General features: G+C 42.9%; 1 protein-coding gene across 2 annotated transcripts in view; it reads right to left on the bottom strand.

Annotated features, from left to right (window-relative positions):
* Positions 1 to 22941, bottom strand: part of LOC115087814 — a 123478-nt gene that overhangs the window by 77367 nt on the left and 23170 nt on the right. Inside the window, exons 2-3 of one of the 2 annotated variants that reach the window (XM_029595413.1) lie at positions 16001 to 16198; positions 14771 to 14823 (exon numbers count right to left, since the gene is read on the bottom strand). The exons of the other annotated variant lie outside the window; for it this stretch is intronic. Of the exons in view, the coding sequence (XP_029451273.1) occupies positions 14771 to 14823; positions 16001 to 16148 (201 nt within the window). The 5' untranslated portion in view covers positions 16149 to 16198. The remainder of the gene's footprint in view (positions 1 to 14770; positions 14824 to 16000; positions 16199 to 22941) is intronic. 2 annotated transcript variants of the gene reach the window in all.

Below are 22941 nucleotides of genomic sequence, written 5' to 3'. Positions count from 1 at the left end.
GAGAGAGAAGAAGAAGGGCACCCTCAACCATACCTGGCGATCCGGGTTGTGCTGCGCCCGTCGGCCTTGCCTCAGTCGCGGGCGCCGACCGCCATCTTGGGTCCGGAACCTCGGGGGCGTTCCCTCCTTATGACATCAATCCGCTATTGTATTTAACCTGACCGGCCCTTGCCTTCTTTGAGTTAGCAAGGAGTTCAGTCTTGCTGAATCTGCCTCATTCGAGGACTTCCTGTTCCTGACTTTGGTCTTGGCATCTAACACTCTGAGTACCCATTCCTTGGGGGCTCCCCTGCGTTCTCGGAGGGCCTACCTGCCTGACTGCTACCAGACCTGCTTCTCAGGTCTCTCTCTCTCTCCTGGAACCATCTCTTGTGAGTACCTCTACTGACTTCTACTATACGAACTGCATTGAGGATTTCCCATGGTATACCCCGAGCCTCGGGCCACTACCACCTTTCCTTCAGTAGAAACTATTCAGCTTTTCCTGCGCTGCAGAATATTGAAACACCAACTACAGGAGCTGCTTCCGGGTTCCGGCATCTCTACCAGTTCTTCAACATTTACTGTACATACTTCCTCGGCATACCCCGCTCCGTGGGCCACTACCTGATCTGTATGTCTGAGGTGCCTACACTTGTCAGAGGGGATCCCTGGCATACCCCGCTCCGCGGGTCATTACCAGATCTTCTCATCTGTGGCCCCACTCTAGTATTCCCTGTTGCTCAGGACTGTACTATTACATCTCCATCTCTATGGACATTACTTTTTCCTTCCTTCATAATAAAGTCTCTACTTCTAGCTGTGTCCACGCCACTGAGACTACGCCTGCTGACATTGAGGCTCACAGGGCTCCTCCCTGTGGGCGGTGACACCTCTCATCTCAGCCCAGGGTTCACATTCTTACAAAAATATAACAGATTGCTAACTCCATGGACCCAGCTCAGGTCTCAGCTATCCAGACCATCCCTGGCCTGGCCCAGCATCTGGCTGAACAGCAAAGGACATTAGAGACTCTGGCTAACGCCTTCAATCAGCTACGTTCTCGACTGAACGCTGCATCTCTGCACCTGCTGGACCTGTAAGACTTTCTGTGTCCTTGTCTGCACCCACTCATTTTTCAGGTGATCCCCTATTATGCAGAGCCTTCCTGAATCAGTGCTGTATGAACTTCTCCTTACAGCCTACCTACTTCTCAGACGTAGTGTCCAAAACTAAGTACATCCTGTCTCTTTTAGACAGAAAAGCCCTGGCCTGGGCTTCTCCTCTCTGGGAGTGTAATAATCAAATCCTCAGTGACTTGACGGGCTTCCTTACTCTCTTTTGTTCTGTGTTTGACGACCCTGCTCGTAAGACCGTTGCTGGATCTGCACTCCTCCACCTCCAACAAGGTACCAAACCTTTGACTGACTATGTTATTGAGTTTAAAACCTTGGCTTCCGAGTTATTTTAGGACCTGGGTTGTCTGCGAACTATTTTTCTGGAAGGTCTTAGCTTTCACATCAAGGACGAATTAGCAGCCTGTGAATTCCCTGATACCTTGGACTCCCTCATTGATCTTGCGGGATGAATTGATCTTCGTCTGCGTGAGCGGTCGCAAGAGGTAAAGATTCCTAAGAAGATGATACCAGGAGTTCCACGCTCTCATCCAGCACCAGTTACGCAGACCACTTCCATAATCAGTATCGAGGAGGAAGAACCCATGCAATTAAGCCGCAGCCACCTAACAGCCAAGGAGAGGCGTTATCGTAGAAGAAGATTAGGCCTCTGCATGTACTGTGGGCAACCTGGCCATGCGGTTCCCTCCTGCCCTATCTGTCCAGGAAACTCGCAGACCTAGGATCTGCTGGAGGATTCCTCCTAGGTCTAACTTCTCCATCTCCTCCACTGACTCTTCCAGTCTCCATCATTTCGAATTCCACACATTAGTCCTAGTAGACTCCGTGCCGGGGGAAACTTCATACTCAGACAACTCGTAGAGCACCTACGAATCCCCACTGTCCAGACACCTACGCCACTGCTGATATCATCCATACATGGCGAGCCACTTCCTGGTGAGATCTCTTATTCTACTCAACCTACTCGTCACTACACAGCGTCGCTCCACTCGGAGACCATCTCCTTCCTGGTCTTGGATAAAGCTATACACCCGGTAGTACTTGGATTACCATGATTAAAGACGCACTCACCCCAGTTTGATTGGAACACCTTGGAACTATCCAAATGGGGAAGAGATTGCTCTGGAAAATGCCTACAAGTGGTCACTCCCATGCCATGCTTGACCACTGCTACCTCCCTTCCGGGCCTACCTCAGCAATATTCATCCTATCAAGACGTGTTCTCTAAGAAGGCAGCAGCTACTCTGCCCCCTCACCGATCCTTTGACTGCGCCATCAACTTAGTACCTAACTCTGAATCTCCCAGAGGAAGGGTGTATCCACTTTCACTGTCTGAGACCCAGGCTATGTCGCCTATATTCAAGAGAACTTGGCGAAGGGTTTCATTCGGCCTTCTAAATCTCCAGCTGGAGCCGGATTCTTTTTTTGTGGATAAGAAGGCTGGATCCCTTCGCCCATGTATAGACTACCGTGGCTTAAATGAGATCACCATGAAGGACCGCTATCCATTGCCATTGATCTCTGAACTCTTTGATCGGCTCCAAGGGGCCAAAATATTCACAAAGCTGGACCTCAGAGGGGCATAAACTTGGTCCAAATATGCCAGGGCGATAAATGGAAGACAGCATTTAATACCCGTGACGGCCATTTTGAATATTTAGTCATGCCCTTCGGCCTTTGCAATGCCCCAGGCCTACCTGCCTGACTGCTACCAGACCTGCTTCTCAGGTCTCTCTCTCTCCTGTAACCATCTCTTGTGAGTACCTCTACTGTCTTCTACTATACAAACTCTATTGATGATTTCCCACGGTGTACTCCGAGCCTCGGGCCACTACCACCTTTTCTTCAGGAGAAACTATTCAGCTTTTCTTGCGCTGCAGAGTAGTGACACACCAACTATGGGAGCCACTTCCGGGTTCCGGCATCTCTAACAGTTCTTCAACATCTTCTGTACAGACTTCCTCAGCATACCCCGCTCCGTGGGCCACTACCCGATCTGTATTCCTGAGGTGCCTACACTTGTCAGAGGGGATCCCTGGAGAACCCCGCTCCGCGAGTCATTACCGGATCTTCTCATCTGTGGCCTTGCTCTGGGTATTCCCCATTGCTCAGGACTGTACTATTACATCTCCAGCTCTGTGGACATTACTTTTTCCTTCCTTCATAATAAAGTCTCTACTTCTAGCTGTGTCCACGCTACTGAGACTACGCCTGCTGACAGTGAGGCTCACAGGGCTCCTCCCTGTGGGCGGTGACACCTCTCATCTCAGCCCAGGGTTCACAGTCTTACAAAAACATAACAGCAGACACAGGGAGGATAGGTTTCAAACAACTGTGCATAACAGCTATATATGTGTATAAGGCTATGCACAGATCTACGACAGATTTTATAACCTACATGTATCACATATGCACATACCACAAAATATGCGTATCTCTTTCTCATATGCATGCTTATGTACAAATACCTGCAATGTATTGAACATGAGTATTTCAGTGCATGTAACATGTATTTTTCCTGCCTATTTTAAAAATGTACGTACATATATTTTACGTGCAAAAATAAAGTAGGATTTAATCATGTAAAATCCAATTTACACACAAAATTCAGTATATTTTAAAACATCTGCACATAATTGAAATTACCAGATAACTAATTATTCCACCAGTTTGCCCAGTCCTTCTCCAGGTCTTCGACACCCACCTGGTTCTTCAGCCTGAATTTCCACTAGTTTACACAGACCTCCCACCCAGCCAATAGTGCAAATTAACATGTTTAACATCACTTGTGCAAAATAATTAGCAGGTATAAAATTATGTAAGTTGCCAATTGAACAGGTTTAAGTGTCTTTTAAATTAGCAATTTATGCACATAAATGTTGGCCCCACTCCAGAACGTCCCTACACCCCTTCCTTTTTATGCACATATATGTACACATGAACCTAAATTATGTGTGGATTTTCAATGTTAAGAAAATAGCAATTGCAGAAGTAAATGCTACTTAGGCATGTATATGCTAATTTTTGTGTGTGACTCTTGGAAAATTCACTGCTATTATGTTAAAAATGTAAAGTATATAAATGTTTCTAAGCAACTCAGACTGTTAATGTTTTAGCAGCTTCCAGTTTCATGCAGTGCATGAAATTTCTGATAATTTACTTAATTAATATAACCTTTTGTTAAGGGAACACATTTATTTAATAAGGAATCCTAGCAATCCTTATGTGTTGTGCTGAATTATGAACATTTGAAACAATGGGCATCATGCTCTGAGATATAAAAATGGCTGAAGAAACAAGTCTTATTCAGTTCAATACAAATGAAAGCTGGACAGTAATCACCTCAAAGGCCTGTACACTGGCTTTTCTCTCCTTCCTACTATCTGAAGAATTGGCAGTCTCAATCAATAACCTGCTTTCTAAGAGGTCAATATACATTTTTCAACATGTGACCAGCATTGCTACAGTCCTACCAGAAACTATAAGAAGATTCAGATTCACATGGAGAAGAGCACAGAGATTCAGAGAGAAAGACCAGAGACCTGCAGATTCAACCGCGCAAAAACTATCCCCGAGAGACCACCACATAGAAGAATTCCTGCAGGTATACTCTACAACACAGCCTGACAATTTGCTTCAAAATCTCTGGGATATGTAATGATATGATTTTAGACTTAAAGATCATCTAGCATAAAAACATCACTCTGTGAAACATGTTTTTCCCTGACAGTTCTGAAAGAATGTACAGATGATAAATTATGATAAATTAGAACAAACGATATGATTATTAATGGAATATCAAATTTAAGATCTTCCATAAATATAACGTTTTTAGTGCTTTAGCACAAGAGAATAACTTTTTGCCACCCTCCTGTGGCCATATAGGGCTATTACATTTCATTTGTAACCCTGTTACCTGCAGTCCCTTAATACAGGGAATTGCAATCAATAAACCTTTTTCTATTTATAGTTTACAATATCTGTCTCTTATTACAAATTTAGTAGGGAGGATATTTTATTTTCCTTTTTTATTTTTATATATTGATGTAGAATTGCAGTCTCAGGGAATAATATTAAGAGATTACGTCTGATTTTAGGAAATAATATGTTGTGTAGATCCTGTTGAATCCTGAGCTCCAGCAGTGCCCTCAGAGCTATGATAAATTTGGGTTATTTTAGTTCTGAGAGTCTGCTTAGCCTTGGGCTCTAGCAGAGAATAAATATACAGCAATTAAAAGCTTTCTTAAAAGAAAAATGAAAAAAGGATTAGGAATTAAGAATATAGTTTTGTACACATTAAGCAAAGGATCTGGATGTCCTTGCATAAAATTAGAAGCAGGGAGTTTTCAGCATTTACTTGTGCTATGTTATCAAATTATATTATGAAGGCAATGTCTGTTCTGATGCTTTTCTTCACAAAGAAGGAAGCAGAAGCCTGACTGCAGTGAATTTTCATGGGAGGAAAAGAAAATAATGTTCACGTTTCCTCACATATAAGATAACAGACGTTGTGCGGCAAAAAATGGATGGCCAAATATGTAGTCCTGCTCTAGGGTGGGAACATGCATATTCTGGATGGAAAGCTCCAGTAGGCAAATAAAAGTTGCATTAGTGTGGGGGTTAATACCAACCCCCCCCCATTCTTTTTGGGGCAGAGTTGAGGGAATCAAAGGAGCATCTATGGTGACTCTGCCTCCTCTGTGCCCCAAATTTCTTTTACTAAACTGTGCCGAATGGATATCCACCAGCCTCGATTATCCACTGAATACATTCTTTTCTGACTGCTGATGTTTAACATGCCCTGACTATCTAGCATGATTTGCCAAGTGGAGGACCAAAATGGTGGCAGAGAATTGACTCCACAGTCTTTTTCTCTAACCTTTTTCTGTAGCACTGATGCCTCCAAATTCAGAAACCAGGTCTGCCAGACTGGACAAATATGGATTTAGAAAGGGAAAAATGTTTTTGTTAGTTTTAAGAAATATTCTTCCAAGTAGTGAAATTTTACAGTAAAAGAGAAATTGTGTGCATGTTGGGGTATTCTAGTAATTTTAGGAATCTCTCATGATTTGTATCTGGTGGTAGGCTCTTCAGGAACTGGGATTTTAATTGTGCAAGCTATACAGCTCCAACCTGCTGCTTATTTCGGGGACAGAGCATCAGGGAATGGGTATTTCTGCCTGGATCTGCTGGGTAGCTCCAAATAATCCGGACTGTCCGCAGTCAGAGACAGGATGCTGGGCTCAGTGGATCACTGGTTTGACCCAGCATTCTTGTGTTGTTGGCCGTTGCAGCAGCAAAGTGACTTCAGGTGAATGTTTCCCCCCAAACAGCTCTAATTACACTGTATTGCTTCAGGATGTATTGAAATTAAATTAAGATTTTTTTTTTTACACCATTACTAAAACTGTATAGACAAAAGCCCAGTTGACTTTCTGGGAAAATGTCAAAACCAATATTCTAAAATCCCACAGTTGCTCTGCAGAAGTAGTATGCTATCTTATAAACTGAATGTGCTTTTCACATAAAGTTTGTCGGTCCTATGGGCACCAGGGATTATTAAACTTAAATATCCTGGAGCTAGAATGTCCTAATGGACCTTTAAATTAAATTTTTTAAATATTTTTTTTTTGTATGCAACACCGTATTCAATCATAAAACGGTGCTAATAAGATATAATGGTAGCTCATAAAAACTGAAAAAGTTAACTTAGCTGCTCATGATAATTCTTATATGGTCCCTACCATATAAACTTTATGGGTTTTCTTGCTCTCACTAATGCCCTGTTAAACTGCAACTGACCCCTGAGGGTTGGCAGAGACAGGATAAGTCTCAGGTGCACCGGCCCCCCTGCCTGCAGATTCTAGCAACAATTAACTGTAGGTGGGTGGAGGTTTTGTCTGCCTTCCCCACTACAGGTTATTATGATGAAAGAACTCTGTAGCTGGCTGTGCTAATGCTGAAACCTTTTTCTAAACATTCCTCTTTCCAAAAGCAATTGATTCAATTCCTATGAGCAAGCAGAATGTTTGCCCATCCTCAGTTTGTGAACAATGCATGTTCAGCAAGAACGCCTACCCAGTGTGCGGATATGGTAAGGTAAAGTACATATTGACAATGTTATACAACAGCAGGCATTAAAAAAAAACAAAAAATGTAAGAAAAATGCTCATAAAAGACAGGAAATGCTCAGCCCGTCTTCTTGCATCAATAATACTATAATACATAATGTTGCATTCTGCAGAACTTTATCTGCTTGTTAGACTTTCCGTAGGAAAGCGTAAGCAAAATTAATTTATGATTGCTGTGGTATCACTTTGGAAATATCACAGTGCAGAGTACCAGATCCTTATCATGCTCACAAAAGATCTCACTACAGAATCCCAAGTCTATTGTGTTTACCACGGGAATGCCACAGTATACTAGACCAAATCAATAGAATCACCACGGGCAAAAACACGCCAGTTTGCCAAATCCATAACACTGCCATGGAAATATCTTTCTATGTAATACCCGATCCCAGGGCCAGGGCAAGAGTACTAGAGATGCCCTAGGCAAACCTTCAGCTATGCCCTGCTTCCCCACCACATGCAGACACAATTCACGTTCAGAATGTAATATCGTGCAAATCATTATCTCCTTTGGCAATGGCGGGAGCACCACTAACCACTCCCTTCTCTCTCTCTCTCTCTCTCCCCACCTCGGCCCAGCATCTTCCTTTCTTTTTCTTTCCTGCCAGTACCTTCCTCTCTCTTCACCCCTCAGAGCAGCAGGAGCATCCTCTCTCTCTCAGTCCTGGGTTCCCCCTCTCCCCCAACACCTCTCTTCTTCCCAGCCCCAGCACTGCTCCAGCCACCCCCTCAGCAGTCCCCTCTTTCTCTCCCATCCAGGCCTTGCAGCCTCCATCACTCTTCTCCCCAATCCCTGCATCATCCCCTTTCTCTCTCCTTCCAGCCCTATCCACATCAATTTTATCCCTCTCTCTCTCTGTTTCCTTGCCTCCTATCGGCTTAGTTCGGCACTCCAACCAACATAAAACCTGCACAGCAGGACTTGTCTTGTCCTCAGTCACTCCCGGGGCACCACGGACGGAAACAAGAGACCAGCCGTAATGTCTCTCCTGCGCATGTGATTCCCACGTTCCCTCACTGCCGGCACTGTGTGTTCCAAGAAGTCATTCCCTGCAGCTGCCATTTCACCAAGAAACGGTGTCTCTGCAAACCCAAAGGACACCCGTCTCCAATAAGCAACAGGAAGGAATATTTGATTTGGGCCGCAGAGGTGATATAGATAACAGGTGACACTAGGAGACAAGTGGGGTTGAGCAGGCACTGCATGTGCCTCCACCTCCCTACTCACATCAGATTGGGTTAATACTGGCACTGGGGTCACCAATGTGCAGTATGTGTACTGCCGCCAGTCCTTTCGCAGTGCCACGGTCCCAAAAAAATGTGACTTATTAGGTGGCTGCCTAATTGGCCTAGAGCTTAGGCTGGTTCTGCCAGATCCATAGTATTAGGAAAAGAATTCTTAATTCCACTATGCCAAATTCCGATTCATGGCTTTACTATTCTTCTTAATATATCCCTCCATTCTTTATATAGTTATATTGCTTTTAATTTTAACAATTCTATTCTTTTTTTTTTTTTAATTTGTAATATTTTTATTAACTGGCAAAACTGGAACATACAAAGTATTGTACCATAGCGGGAAATACAAGCATAAGCGTACAGAAAGGCTACATATGAAGGTCCCAGCATAGTACACAGTACACAAACAGAAAAGCCAGAAAACATGTTTATGCTTAACATCCTATAACTCCCCCCCCATCCCTCCCCCCCCGAACTTCTCATTTATACCATATGTAGTTATCTCCTGTATATAGCTACAGACATGGGAGGCCCGTGCCATAATAACCAGACTGGGGCAATAACTCCAAACCGGTAGAGGCTATAGGCCTAGGCCCCCACCCTCACAGGATGAGGATCCCACTTCATCACCCTCCTTAAGAGGAGGGGACAGAAAGTTTCCATTTTTCATAAAAAGACCATATTTTCTTAAAGGTGGGCAGAGTTTTGTGTTTATATGCTGTTATTTCCCCTAAAGTATGGGTCGCTATCATAAGTTTGTGTATATCCTGAATACAAGGCATCTGTGGGTCTTTCCATAAACGGGCAAGAGCCCCTCGCGCTACAGTCACTGTATATTTAATAAAAATATTTTGATATCTGGAATAATCGGGATTGTCTTTATTGAGTAATGCTTGAGCGGGTGAAAGAGAAATGGGCCTTCCCAAGACTGTTGTTAACCAATCTGAGATGGAGTCCCAGTAGATTTGTAATTTAGGACACTCCCACCACAAATGGATAAAAGTGCCCATGCCTTGGCAAAGTTTCCAGCACAATGGAGATTGAGTTGGTTGAATGCGGTGTAATCTCACCGGCGTCCAGTGCCACCGAAATAGCATCTTGTAACCATTTTCTATATGGGCAGCGGAGATTAAACCCTTCCCCAGCGAATGGGAGAGACGTTTCCAAGCATCCAACGTCCAAGAGACTCCCAAGTCCCTCTCCCACGCCGTGATATGCAATGCAGGAGTTGAGGGGCCACTCACTATTAATGTATAAAGTTGGGAGATATGGCGACGAACCTTGGAAGCCTGCCGACACATCGCTTCAAAAGGAGACAAACTCAGGGGAGTAGCCCCTATCTTGAGAGTATGTTTCATGAAATGGCACGTTTGTAAATAAAAGTAATAGTCTCTAGAGTCCAGGTGATAACGTTCTTGTAGAACAGGAAATGAAACAAAGCCCCCCGGATCCCACAGGTGTGCCACCCTAAGGACGCCCAGGGACTGCCAACGGGAAGCCCTCCGTGACTGCCCTACTTGGGAAAAAGCTTGGTGGTGGAACAAATGTGTGCTTGAAAAAACAACACAGTTTTTCACCAACACAGTCCGCCATCTGTTCCACACAGCCAGCGTCGCTTGTACAGTCTCGGGCAGTGCAGGCCTCGGACTCCAGGTTGTTCTCTGTTGCCATAAAAGAGCAGATAAAGGGAGACCCCCCACAAGTTCCTGTTCTAACTGCACCCAGGGCTTTACTAACTGGGAGTTGTGCCAATCCACTGCCGCCTTCAAATGTGCCGCCCCGTGGTAGCCTAGTAAGTATGGCATCCCCAATCCACCCTGAGATTTGGGGAAGTATAATAGGGACTTTTTAATCCTGGGCTGTTTAGCCCGCCATAGAAATTTAAACAACCTGCATTGCCACTTATGAATCAATTTGGTGGGCACCACTATGGGTAAGGTCTGGAAAAGATATAAAAGTCTGGGTAAAATGTTCATCTTTATAATGGCCAAGCGCCCCAACCACGAAATGTGGTAGCGATCCCACTCCTCTAGCTCTTTATAAATTTTAAATAACAAGGGGGGATAATTAAGCTGAAAGAGATCAGCGTGGTTACCAATATATATTCCCAAGTATTTCAATTTCCCATTGGCCCATTTAAATGGATGCGACTTTTTAAGCTGGTCCACTAGCGTGGCTGGGATAGTAACATTGAGCAATTCAGATTTGTCCCAGTTTACTTTAAAACCGGACACCTCACTGAAGGACTTCATCTCTGCTGTAAGTGCCGCAAGAGAGGTTTTGGGGTCAGTGATGGTAAACAAAATGTCGTCCGCAAAAAGGGACATTTTAGAGTAAAAAGACCCCGTTCCCAGCCCATGAATCTGGGTATTAGTCCTAATATGTTGTGTAAAGGGTTCTAAAAAGATGGCAAATAAGAGAGGAGATAGAGGACACCCCTGACGAGTGCCTCGACCCACGCCAAAGGGAGAAGAATAACCCCCATTAATTTTCAAACAGGCCTGAGGCGCCTCATACAATTTCCTTACCCATCGAATGAATCGCTCTCCAAATTTGAAAGCCGCCATCGTTTGAAACAAAAAGGGCCAGTGGACCATGTCAAAAGCTTTTTCAGCATCAATTGCCAAAAGAGCCAAGGGAATATTCTCCGCACGAGCCAGCCCTATAAGGTCTATAATTTTCCGAACGTTGTCTGACGCCATACGTCCTGGAATAAATCCCGATTGATCCGTATGTATAATTTGAGGGAGATAATTATTTAACCTGTTCGCCAGAATTTTCGCTAAAATCTTCATATCTAAATTTATAAGGGAAATGGGTCGGTAAGATCCACAATTAGTAGGGTCCCTTCCAGGTTTCACCAATATAGTCACCCCAGCTAGGTTAGCGGTAGTAGAAAGGGAGAGGTCTCCCTGAAGGGCATTAAAGAGTGTTACTAAGACGGGAGTAATTAAGCCACTAAACTTTTTATAAAAAACAGCAGTGTACCCGTCCAGTCCCGGAGATTTCCCCATTTTCAAATGTTTTATAGCCCAGGCAACTTCAGCCGGGGAAATGTTACGGTCTAAAGATTCCTGGATAGCCTGAGAAATGGCCGGAAGTGAGGTCTGGGCTAAATAAGAATCTATCATCGCCAATTGAATTTGTCCTTCAGCAGTATATAAAGTAGAGTAAAATCTTATAAATCGCTTCCTGATTTCTGTGTTGGATGTGACCATATTTCCATTCTCATCTTTTATTTTGAGGATATTATTCTGCAGTTGTTGAGTCTTAAGTTTTCTTGCTAATTGTTTCCCTGCTTTATTTCCCCCTTCATAATACAGTTGTCTAGTAATCGTTAACTTATGTGCTATCTGGGCTGATTCTAGTTTTTCCAACTTTGCCCTCAGGCTATTCATCTCCTCCAGTAATGCGGGGGTTCCAGATCTTTGGTGTTGTAACCCTAAAGTATGTAAAAGTTGTAGAATGTCTGTTTTGGCTTGATTGCGTTCTTTTTTTAAATACGTCCCTCTAGCGATAAGCTTGCCTCGGAGAACTGCTTTTAAGCAGTCCCACAGCGTCATGGGAGAAATGTCAGCTGTGTCATTGTGCTCCAGGTACTCCTGGATCACCGTGTGCAGCTGTTGCACAAACGAATCATCATCCAACAAACTCTCATTTAACTTCCAATATTGGAGACCTTTATCATAGGAACTAATCGTTACTCGACACATCACAGGGCCATGATCTGACCAGGTACTAGGTCCCAGCACAGGATTTTCTACTAAATTAACACAGCTTTTAGAGATTAAGAACATATCAATCCGAGAATACGTCTGGTGCACTTTGGAATAAAACGTATAACCTTTAACCCTAGGATTCCAGCAGCGCCAAACATCAATCAAATGCCACTGGGATACCAAGGACTTAAAAATTCTGCGATCATTACCAGAAGAGGTAGCACAACCCCTAGAGTTGTCCAAATGGGGGTTGAGGGTAAGGTTGAAGTCACCTCCCACCACTAAATGCCCCTCACTGTATTGCTCTAGCAAGTGGCTAATGCGATGGAGAAATGCCCCCTGTCCGGAGTTAGGAGCATAGATATTAACAAAAGTAAACTTTTCCCCTCCAATATTAATAATAAGCATTAAATATCTGCCCTCGGGATCCCTGTGGCAGGCCACCTCCTCATACATTACGTCTTTAGAGATTAAGATCCCAACCCCTAGGTATTTATGGCTGAGGGGTCTAGCTGCCCAATACTGTGCAGGGTAAGCCTGGTTTTTCAAAAGAGATTCATATCGCTTTTTTAAATGCGTCTCCTGAAGAAAAATAATTGAGGCCCCATGGTGTAGTAAGTCAGAATAAAGGCAGTGCCGCTTATATGGGGAGTTCAGACCCTTAACGTTAAGGGACAAGAGCGTCAACACTACCATGACGGACCCTGAAAACAGTCATATTCCGTCGCATCTCCTGAGAGGAGGACAGCCCCCAGCCTGCCAAGGTGCATGACAGTGCCCACGTAGCCAATGATAACTAATGATCGCCTCTTAGTATAATTAAAGTGTTGGAGCTCCATATTAATTCTGAGAAGTACCCCCGTTCCCATTCCCCCTCCCCCCTCCCGCGCTACCCCTATCCCCTCCATTTGGTATGTAACCAACATCCAAATAGATATCTGAAGGGAGGAAGAAATCATCTCCGTGAGACTGCCTGTCCAATCCAACCAACTATAACAGTTAAACATCAATGTTTACAAAAAGTTCCCCTTATAAATTGCAAACTCATATATCAAATATAGAAAAAACCATCCACTGACACCTTATGCCCGCAGCACCGGTAATACCCCCAAAGCGTTTACAGAGACCAGTCTCTCAAGTTTTGGCCTGTTGATGAGCAGGGAGGTCTGCGTTGCGTCTCAGCCGTTTATCCCCTTTCTGCACCCGTTGCCATTTAGGATGCTCGTCTCTTCGAACATTCGCTTGTGGCGCCTTTCGGAACTGATCAAATCCAGAGAAGCCTGCGATGTGAAGAAGGGTCGCCGCTTCCGATAAAGATTTAACGCGGTGAGTTTCACCTTTCAAAGTGAAGCTTAATCCAAAGGGATACAGCCATCGATATCGTATATTTTCATCCCTCAGCAATTTAGTAACTGGCTGCATCTCCTGGCGCCGCTTAACAGTAATGGGAGATAAATCAGCGAATACCATTATGGCTTCCCCCTGCCATTGCCACGTGGCCTGCTTCCTTGCAATACTCAGTATCTGTTCTTTAATATAAAAGTCGTGGAAACAAGCGAGAAGGTCTTTGGGCTTATTACCAACTCGGGGTCCCATGACCCTATGGGCACGATCAATTTTTATTTCACTGGTCATAGCATCTACGGGCCTTGTGGAGTCAGATTCGAGCAGCATATTACAAATCTGTTGAACCACCGAAGTACAGTCTGGGCTATCTGGGGAGTCCGGCACGCCGCGAAACCGTAAGTTATTTCTTCTCGAGCGGTTTTCAAGGTCCTCTAGCTTTTCGTTTATCCGTTCTACATCCGCCTGAGTGCTCGACTGATTGTCCCGAAGTTTTTTAACATGGTCCTCCGAGGCATCCACTCGGGTTTCCAGCTCAAAGATACGGCGGCCATGTTCAGCCAGCTCCCCTTTGAGCTCCTCTATCGACTCCATGATGTCCCTCGTGTTCGAGGCAAGTTCCTTTTTTATTTCAGAAAACCAGTTTTTCATTTCTATTTTAGTCGGCAAAACCCCGTTATCATTTCCAGCCGAAGCCTCCTGATTTGCCGTTCCGTCATCAGCCATCTCCTGATCCGCCATTTCGCCTCCCAGAGTAGGCCCGTGCTCCACCTCCAGTTTTTGATAAGAATATTTGCGAAAATCAATTTGTTTTCGCCGCGTAGTCATTCGGGCGGGATGGAGCAACAATAGTAAGTACTTTTAGTGAAAGGCAGCGATTCGGATGGTAAGATATCGTGGGGATGCTTAGGAAGGTTGGAGGAGCTCACAGATTAAGCAGCCATCCCTGAGGGTGACGTCACTTCCTCCTAACAATTCTATTCTATGCTTTAAATGTTATATAGGATTTCTTTATATATTAGCTTGTGTTTTTATTATGCATTATATGATTTGCTGTGTGGTAAATTGCTTTCGTGTTTGTGAAAAAAGCAGACAATAAACTAAACTAAATTAAACTAAACTATAGGAATATACCACACTCTACTTTGCCAGATTCATGGCAGTACTAAACAATTACGGAAACATGGGAACTAAATAGGTAGAAAGGAAGTCCAAGACTTACCTGGTCATAGCCTCCCAAGCCATGGACTGTTTTGTATAAGAGAAAAAGGTCAACTAAAAAATAGAAAACAAAAAAGACATATGCTGTAGTTGGAAGGTCCTGGTAATGGATGAGTAGAAGCTTTCTAGGGTGGAAGAGAAGGGAAATGTTTCTGGGCTGCGAGTAGGAAGGAAGGCTTCTGGATCAGGGGTGTAACTAGAACTGCATTTTTTGGTGAGGTCCAATGTTAACTTAGGTGGACAGAGTGACCGGACCCCCCCCCCCCTCCTTCCTTGTCCCCACCCCCATCCCGTACCCCATTCTATGTGAGCCTTCATGGCAATGAGTACAAAATGCATTTAAGTTTTTGGCAACACTCTTGGCTCAATATTCAGAAGAATCCGTTGATGGCTATGACACTGAATATCCCAGTATTCGACGCTACTTAGCCAGATAAGTTATAGTCTGCTAAGTTTAGACCTGCTATTGAGCAGGGGTAATTTATCTTGTTATCTTAATTGGTTAAGTCCAAATATCGGCACTTATCAGATAAGAAGCGCCACCCCTTTCTGCCCATTCCCCGCCCTAACCACTAAGCCGGATAAGTGACTTATCCTGCTAAGGGGCGCCCGCCCGCTGAACATAACCGGATATTCAGCAGTGGCCACTTAGCCAGATGAGTCTCTATTTATCTGGCCAAGTAGCACTGAATATCAACCTCTCTGTATCTCCTGAGTCTCTATTCTCTCCCTGCTCTGTCTCTGCTGTTTCTTATTCTCCCTCTCTAGTTATGGCAGCTACTTTATGCAGAGATTAATCTCTCAGGATGCTGAAGGAGAATTATGTAAACAGATTTCCACCCAGCCCAGGCATCTCTGAACTTTTAAGGGGCTGAGAGGAAAGGGGATCAATTATTACCTGGCAAAAATAAACAGAAAGACTTCGGTGGCCTCAAATATGTACATGTCTAGCCGAAGGACAGTGGTATTTCCCGTTCAAGTTAGCCTCCTTAAAAGCACAGGGGATCATGGACTGGCAGTGAATCCAATGCCTCCAAGCCCTCCTGCTGCTGTACCTTTAAAAGGGCTTTACTCAGATGGGACATGATCCTGCTGCATCAAAAGTGAGGGGACAAAGGCACCTGAGGCCCACCCGTGGCTACGCCATCGTTCTGGATTGATAAATAGGGTGGAGTCTTGGACTGGGGAGTGTAGTTAGAGGGGGAGCAGGCTACATAAGCTGCTTACTTACTTTGTTTAAACCCAAGATTGGGAATTCTCTCAATGGGAGTATGCCTGTCCTTCATGAACTGGTGCAGAGCCTGCACAAAGTCCTTCTCTGTTGGCAGGTTTCCATTAGTATCCTTAGCTTTCCCCGGCCCTACAGTGCTGCACGACATTGTTTGGGAGGCTGCAGTTTTGAGGATCTCTAAGGAGTGTCCAGGGAATCCTGTTAAACGGAAAGAAGACGAAAGCATTAATGAAGAGATAAAGATAATGATTCATGGAATCAGAAATGCGGGAATACAGAATTTGATTTTTCACGATGACAGATCTGGCTCATAAGTCCAGACATCACCGATTCTTTTGAGTGGATTACTTGCAGACTGTGGTGTCTCACTAACATAAGAATTATCCAAAGATGTTCTTCTACGTGATTATTTCATGGCTGCATAAGTCCCTTCTTCAGCTGTTTCTACACTTCATGTTCACATCTTTGGTTAATTCTTATGTTGGCCCAATAAAAGCTATCACAAACCACAAAGTTTACAGTTTCCTCCAAGACCAATATGTCTATTAATACTCTGTACTATATTCTTTCTAGAACTTTCTGGATTTTTCTCTTTTTCCCTCTGAACACTAATACCACTCTCTTCATGAGGCTCTGTGGTTGCTCCTGAATTCTGGTTTTCTCTGTAATTACACATGCCATTGTCCCCCCAATGCTACAGAAGATAGCGTGCATAGTATTTAATACACAAGTTCATGCTAGCTGAAATATAATTATTTTAGGAAATACGAGACTAGCTCCATCTTCTGAGCTCCTGGACCTGCTCTTTCATGGACCAAGCAGAAAGTCAGAGCACTTTTAAAGATAAGAAGATAGGGAAAAGGAGGCTGAATTGAAAATGGTGTATAATTTATATGGTTTATTTATAGAAAAATAGTTAATTAAAAAAAATCTTTCATTTTCTCTCTTTTTAAAAAATTTTGTTTAGTATTACGGAATAAACTGTTTGAATCCTTCTATTCTACCTTTCTGACTGCCTCTCATATCCTCCACTGCTTCTGCTACTGATGCAATTAATAGCCACTGCTATTAATTGCATCAGTAGCATGGGATATACGTAGTGTTTGGGTACTTGCCAGGGTCTTGTACCCTGGAATGGCCACTGTTGGAAACAGGAGGCTGGGCTTGATGGACCCTTGGTCTGACCCAGCATGGCAATTTTTTATGTTCTTATGTCCTGCTCCATGAAACTAAAAACAAAAACGAACATTTTTATTCTGCAAATCTTATTGAAACTGCAAAATGTCATAACATTTAATGTAGGATTTATTGTCAGTTCTTTTGCAATGTGAAACAACATAAAAGCACAGAGTATGATGGCTGATAAGGTCTGCAAGGCCCATCTCATGCTGCTCATTCCTACGAGTCTTTGGCCTTTACCCTCATTTTCTCAAATTCAGGGAACCTCTCTGCTTATCCTATGCATTCTTGGATTCTATTACTGTTTTTTACCTCTAACACCTCTTTGGATAGGCTGTTGCATGCATGCATCCACCACTTCTCTGTGAAGAAATGTTACTCCTGAATGTACCCTTTTCAGTTTCCTAATCTCTAGTTCTACAGATTTTTTCCCCACCATTTCTTGTGCATGATTTATACCTTTGAGGTATCTGAATGTATCCCATCATCCCCTTGCTTCTGTCTTCTAGGATACACATATTTAGGCCCTTAAGTCTCCTTTCAGAGGGCTTATGGTGCAGCCTAGCTCTTTTCTAGACTTCTGTTAATCTAGCTATATCCTTTTGGAGATGTGGCTTACAGAACTGGACACAATCTTACCATAATGACCTAAACAGAAGTATTAAAAGCTCTTATTTTCTACTGGTAATATCTATCATTGTATACTCTCGCAATCTTCTGGCTCTTCCCACTGTCTTCTTGTACTGTTTCACAACCTTGAGGTCATTAGATATAATCAGCCCAAAATTTCTCTCTTGTTTGGTGCACAGCAGTATCTCACCTCCCATTTTATTTATTTATTTTTACATTTCTTACATGCCACTAATTTCCAGAAAATGGTCCAACACAGTTTATAGCAATACACTCATTAATAATATAAACTCATGAACAAATCACATACAGATAAAAATCACACATAAAAACACTTTATGGAAGCTTATAATTCATTTTAGAATTATAAACTTCAATAAAGCTTCATTTTATACTAATGTCTTGGATTTCTGCAACCTAAAGGCCCAGTTCTACATGTTTTTGCATTAAGTCTTAGTTGCCAAATGTTTGACCATGCTTTGAACTTCTTAGATCACTTTTTCATGTTTTTCTCTTCCCTCTGAAGCGTCCAACTTGTTGACGGTGTTTGTATTACCAGCAAAAAGACAACCTTTTCTGCCAAACCTTCTGCAATATCATTTATAACAATACTGAAAAGAACAGGACCCAGGAAAGATTCCAGAAGGGCTCCACTGATGATCTTTTCTTGGAATAAACTCCATTTGCCTGTCACCCAACCAGTTTCTAACCCAGTTTACCATGTTAAAATCTAACCCTAGGCTTATCTAATGTTGAAAGCCTTTTCTGGGAGGATAACTTTCAAACAGCTGCACATGCGCCCATATACACGTGTATATAGGCACATGAAAATCTACTTCTGTATTTTATATCCTGCGCATAAATGATATAAGCAAATGATAAAATATGCACAAATGTATCCTCCAAATTATGCACACATTCATTTGCATTTATTAAAATGTGTTAATTGCTTGTGCCTAGGCCCTAAGCAATACACATAATAACATACATAACTGGTACAAAAGATTCAAATTTAAGACAGACAAACAAAAAATAAGACATGTTACAATGTAAGGTGAAAGCAACCATCACCAAGATTGTAATCCAGTGATCTGCAAGCTCGGAAGTGTTGTAAACACACAAAATCAAGCAAAGGCCATGCAAATATATATTGCACTTATCTGGATAAGTTTATAAAATCATTATTGCAGTTTTCATCCTGTGGATATATGCCTCAGAGCCTACAGCCTGACACAGAGTTAACTAAGGTGAATAATGAGTGCTCTGTAAGAAGCTCCCTGTTTTTATTATTAGAGGTCTTCAGCTTACATGTAGATCATCCATCCAAATCTTTGGATTCTCAGTTTTTGCTATCTGTAGCAGACCTGGATCCAACTCTGTGGGCTCTCATGAACCAACTCATACGGCAGGGCACACATTGGAGTTAATTTTCTCCTGCCAGGTACAGTTTGTTAATTAGTCTTCACACTGTCATCCATTACCACTATTGAGTCACATTTGTGTTTAAGCTATTAATGATTCCATCCACTTATAATAAAGCAATAGTGGAGGTAAGGAATTCTAAGAACATGACCCCTGATGTGTTAGCGGAAGAACTGGATACATTTTCAGAGGATTTTGTTGAGTCTTCTTTAGACACTCAAATTTCATATGAAAAATGTGCCCCAACTTCACTTTGTCTGGCAAAAGCCCCAGGTAATTCCCCTTGGTTTCATTTGGGGTTTATTTTATTAAAACAGGTGAGACATCATGAAAGAGTGTGATAGAAGTATATGACAGAACAGAATACAGCCAGATGTCTAAGCTCTAAACAAACAGGCTAGAAAAAGAATATTTATGAAAACTGCATCACCAGGCTGAAAAACGACCCAAACAATTATTTAATGCCATTACATAGTTTCCTAATAAGCATGTTCATTTAACTCAGGATTCAATATCATTAACTGCTGAGGTAATTTCTAGGGCCTTCGATCTTAAGATTAAAAGGATACAAGAAGAATTCAGCACTATGACTCAGGTAGGAATTGGGAAAACTCTGAGTCAGATAAATTTGACATCTTCTTCCCTTGATCCTATGCCTACTAATTAAAGTGAAATGACAACAGTTGAACCTGAGTCACTATATCACTACAAAAGTGAATTCCAACTTATCTCAGGATTATATACCTGGCTTACTTAAAAGGGCAATAGTTTGTCTTGCCTTGAAGAAGGCGTTGCTTGACCCTGAAGATGTTAATAATCTTAAACCTGTTTCAAATTTTTCTTTCTTTTTTTTTTTTTTATCAATGCTACTGGAAAGAGTGGTGTCTGATCAGTTATACATTTTTTAGATAAAACTTTAGAGATCTGGCTAACTTTGGAGGAATATTTAATAATGCAGCCACACTACTGAATATAGCCAGGTATCTTAAAGTTAGCCGATAACTATAGCCAGCTAACATTAGGATAGCTCTTTGGCTCCAGCTAACTCACCTCCTCCCAGTTATGTCCCTGGAACGTCCCTAACTTATTTGGCTAAATTCTAGCTCCCTAATTTATTAGCCAGCTAAAATTTAGCCAGATATGTGCCCAAATATTCGTTGACCTAGCTAACTTTTTCACCCTAGACAATCATGCTTCCCAAAGGGCTATAGTACTGAAATAGCCTTGATGGCCTTATTCAATGAAGTCAGACATAATGTGAATGGGGCAAAAATGTGCTCATGACATGAATGCAGCCTCCAATACTACTGACCATGGGTTTCTGATTCACAGACTGAAGGAGATTGGGATTCAGGGTAAAGTTTTAGACTGGTTTATGTCTTTTTTGAAAACCGTGTGTTTCAAATGAAGTTGGGCTCAGAATTGCCCTTGCTTCAGCCATTGGTTTGTGGAGTTCCTCAAGGATCAATCCTTTCTCCCACTTTGATTAATCTTTAGGCTACAGCTATTTTTTTCAATGCTGATAGTCAAATTGTTGCCTGCCTAGATGTACAGAGGTCCATATTCAGACACAGTCTGGATAACAAAGTTAGAGTCATTCATCAAGCACGTTAGAGCTCTAATGCACGTTACATACAATATTTTGGATGTCCCCACCCAGATACTCTCCCCTAATACAATGACCTTCTCTGCATGCAATTTGCATTCACAAATGTATATATCTGACTTTTGATAAAGCGCTTCTCTGCTACAAGACTCATACACAAGGATATCACAAGGAATTTAGTTGAATTTTATTATTGCATATCCCTGGAAGACACAGACCGCCAGACCTTCAATATAGGCAGGGCATTACTGTCTCTTACAGTATCTTGTAAAAGCTGTATTTTATAGGTTCAAACCATACACAGAAAATGCCTGTGACGAGGATCACTTACGCAATATGACAGTGGAATAAGTTAACCTTCTCTAGCCTGAGAAATCCCCACCCACCTTAAGGTTCCTTTGTTTCTGGCCTTCTTTTGATGTGTGCCCTGTTTCTTCTGAACTTCTTGCAAATGCAAGCAAAGAAGGTCATTAATAGACAATTTGATGCAAATATTTTACCTCGGCCGACTGAGAAGGTGGTCAGCCTTGCTAAAATAACAGCACCTCCGTGGAAAGTGTCAGATGTACAGGGGGAGGCCTGGAAAAATATACGCCAGTTGAGGCAGCCCCACTTCCCCTAAAATTGAAAAATATGTTGAAATTATGCACATGGCAGCAGTGGCCCCCCCCCAAAGTCAAAGTCCCCCGTCCCCCCAAAGTGAAACACAACCACCTCCAACCTCCCAGCCCCTCCCCCCCAAAGCATCCACTACACACCCCCACCTTCCCGGCTCCCCTCAAAAAAAATCAGTTCAGCACTCCCACTTCCCCCCACCCTTCTCCACTCCTGGTCCCTCCAGATCCCCCTAACTTGAACTGGATCCTGCGTCGAAGCCGGGTGCACTGGGTGGAGGGGGAGGGTGCAGGGGGGTGGTGGAGTGCTGAACTGATTTTTTTGGGGGGGCCAGGGGGTGGGGTGGTTGTGTTTCACTTTGGGTCTGTGGGGGGTTGGGGGCTTCGACTTCAGGGGGCCACCGCCGCATGCATAATTTCAACATATTTTTCAATTTTTGGAGAGTCGGGGGCCGCCTCAACTGGCAGTCTCAGGTTGAAACATGTGTCAGCACTGACCCCCACTCATCTTCCCTGTTTGACCATGGTTTTGTTTTTTGGGGCCAGTGGCCTTTAAGGCAATGGTGGTCCCATGAGTTTGGGACTGCCATCACGTTAAAGGGCCACTCACCACATTCTTTTGTGTTGCAGTGTTTGGCTGCAACACAAAAGAAAGCATCATACAGCCGCTATGCTTTTTCAGGGGAGGGGCCCCACTATAGTGGTGACCCCCCCCCCCGTGATAGTGGGATCCCTCCTGAGAAAGAACATCGCAGCTTGATGAATCTAGGGGGTTAGCCGGATACATTTATTCAATAGTGCAGCTGCACAATTGAACATAGTCTGCTATCTTAAAGTTAGTCAGCTAACTATAGCTGGCTAACTTTAGGATAGTCTTTGGCCCAACCAGACTTAGCCAGCTAACTCAGTCCTCCCAGTTACACCTCCAGAATGCCCCTAACTTAGCCAGCTAAATTCTAGTCATCTATCTTATTAGCAAGCTAGAATTTAGCCAGATAGGTGTCCAAATATTCATTTAACCAGCTGCACAAAAACTTTTGAATATGGACCTCACAATGTCCTGTACAATTGGGTAAATTAAATGATGGTTTAAAAGGGTTGCTGATTGACTCCATCTTCACAAGTTAAAGGTCAATGCCAGCAAATCAGATGCTATATGGGTATCCAGAAAGAGTGATGTAGTTAGATTTCCCCCCATTGAAAGTACTGGCCACTTCTTTGTAGACAAAAATTGACAACAATTTAAGCTCTGTTAATCAAATCTCAGTTGGGGTTGGGTGGACTTTCTATTATTTTCCACATATATGTCAACTATGTCCATTTTTAGGTCAACATGACCTAAAAGTGCTTATTCATGCTTTGATACTAAGTTGAGTACATTATTGAAATGTCCTCTATAAAGGTTTTCCTATGATATCATTGAATATCTACAGTTATTACATAATCAGCAGCCAAATTGATTTTTGGTAACAAGAAATTTGATCATGTTA

The sequence above is a fragment of the Rhinatrema bivittatum genome, chromosome 1 (assembly GCF_901001135.1).
Source record: "Rhinatrema bivittatum chromosome 1, aRhiBiv1.1, whole genome shotgun sequence".
NCBI classification, from domain to species: Eukaryota; Metazoa; Chordata; class Amphibia; order Gymnophiona; family Rhinatrematidae; genus Rhinatrema; species Rhinatrema bivittatum.
This window is presented reverse-complemented; position numbering and strand designations above follow the sequence as displayed.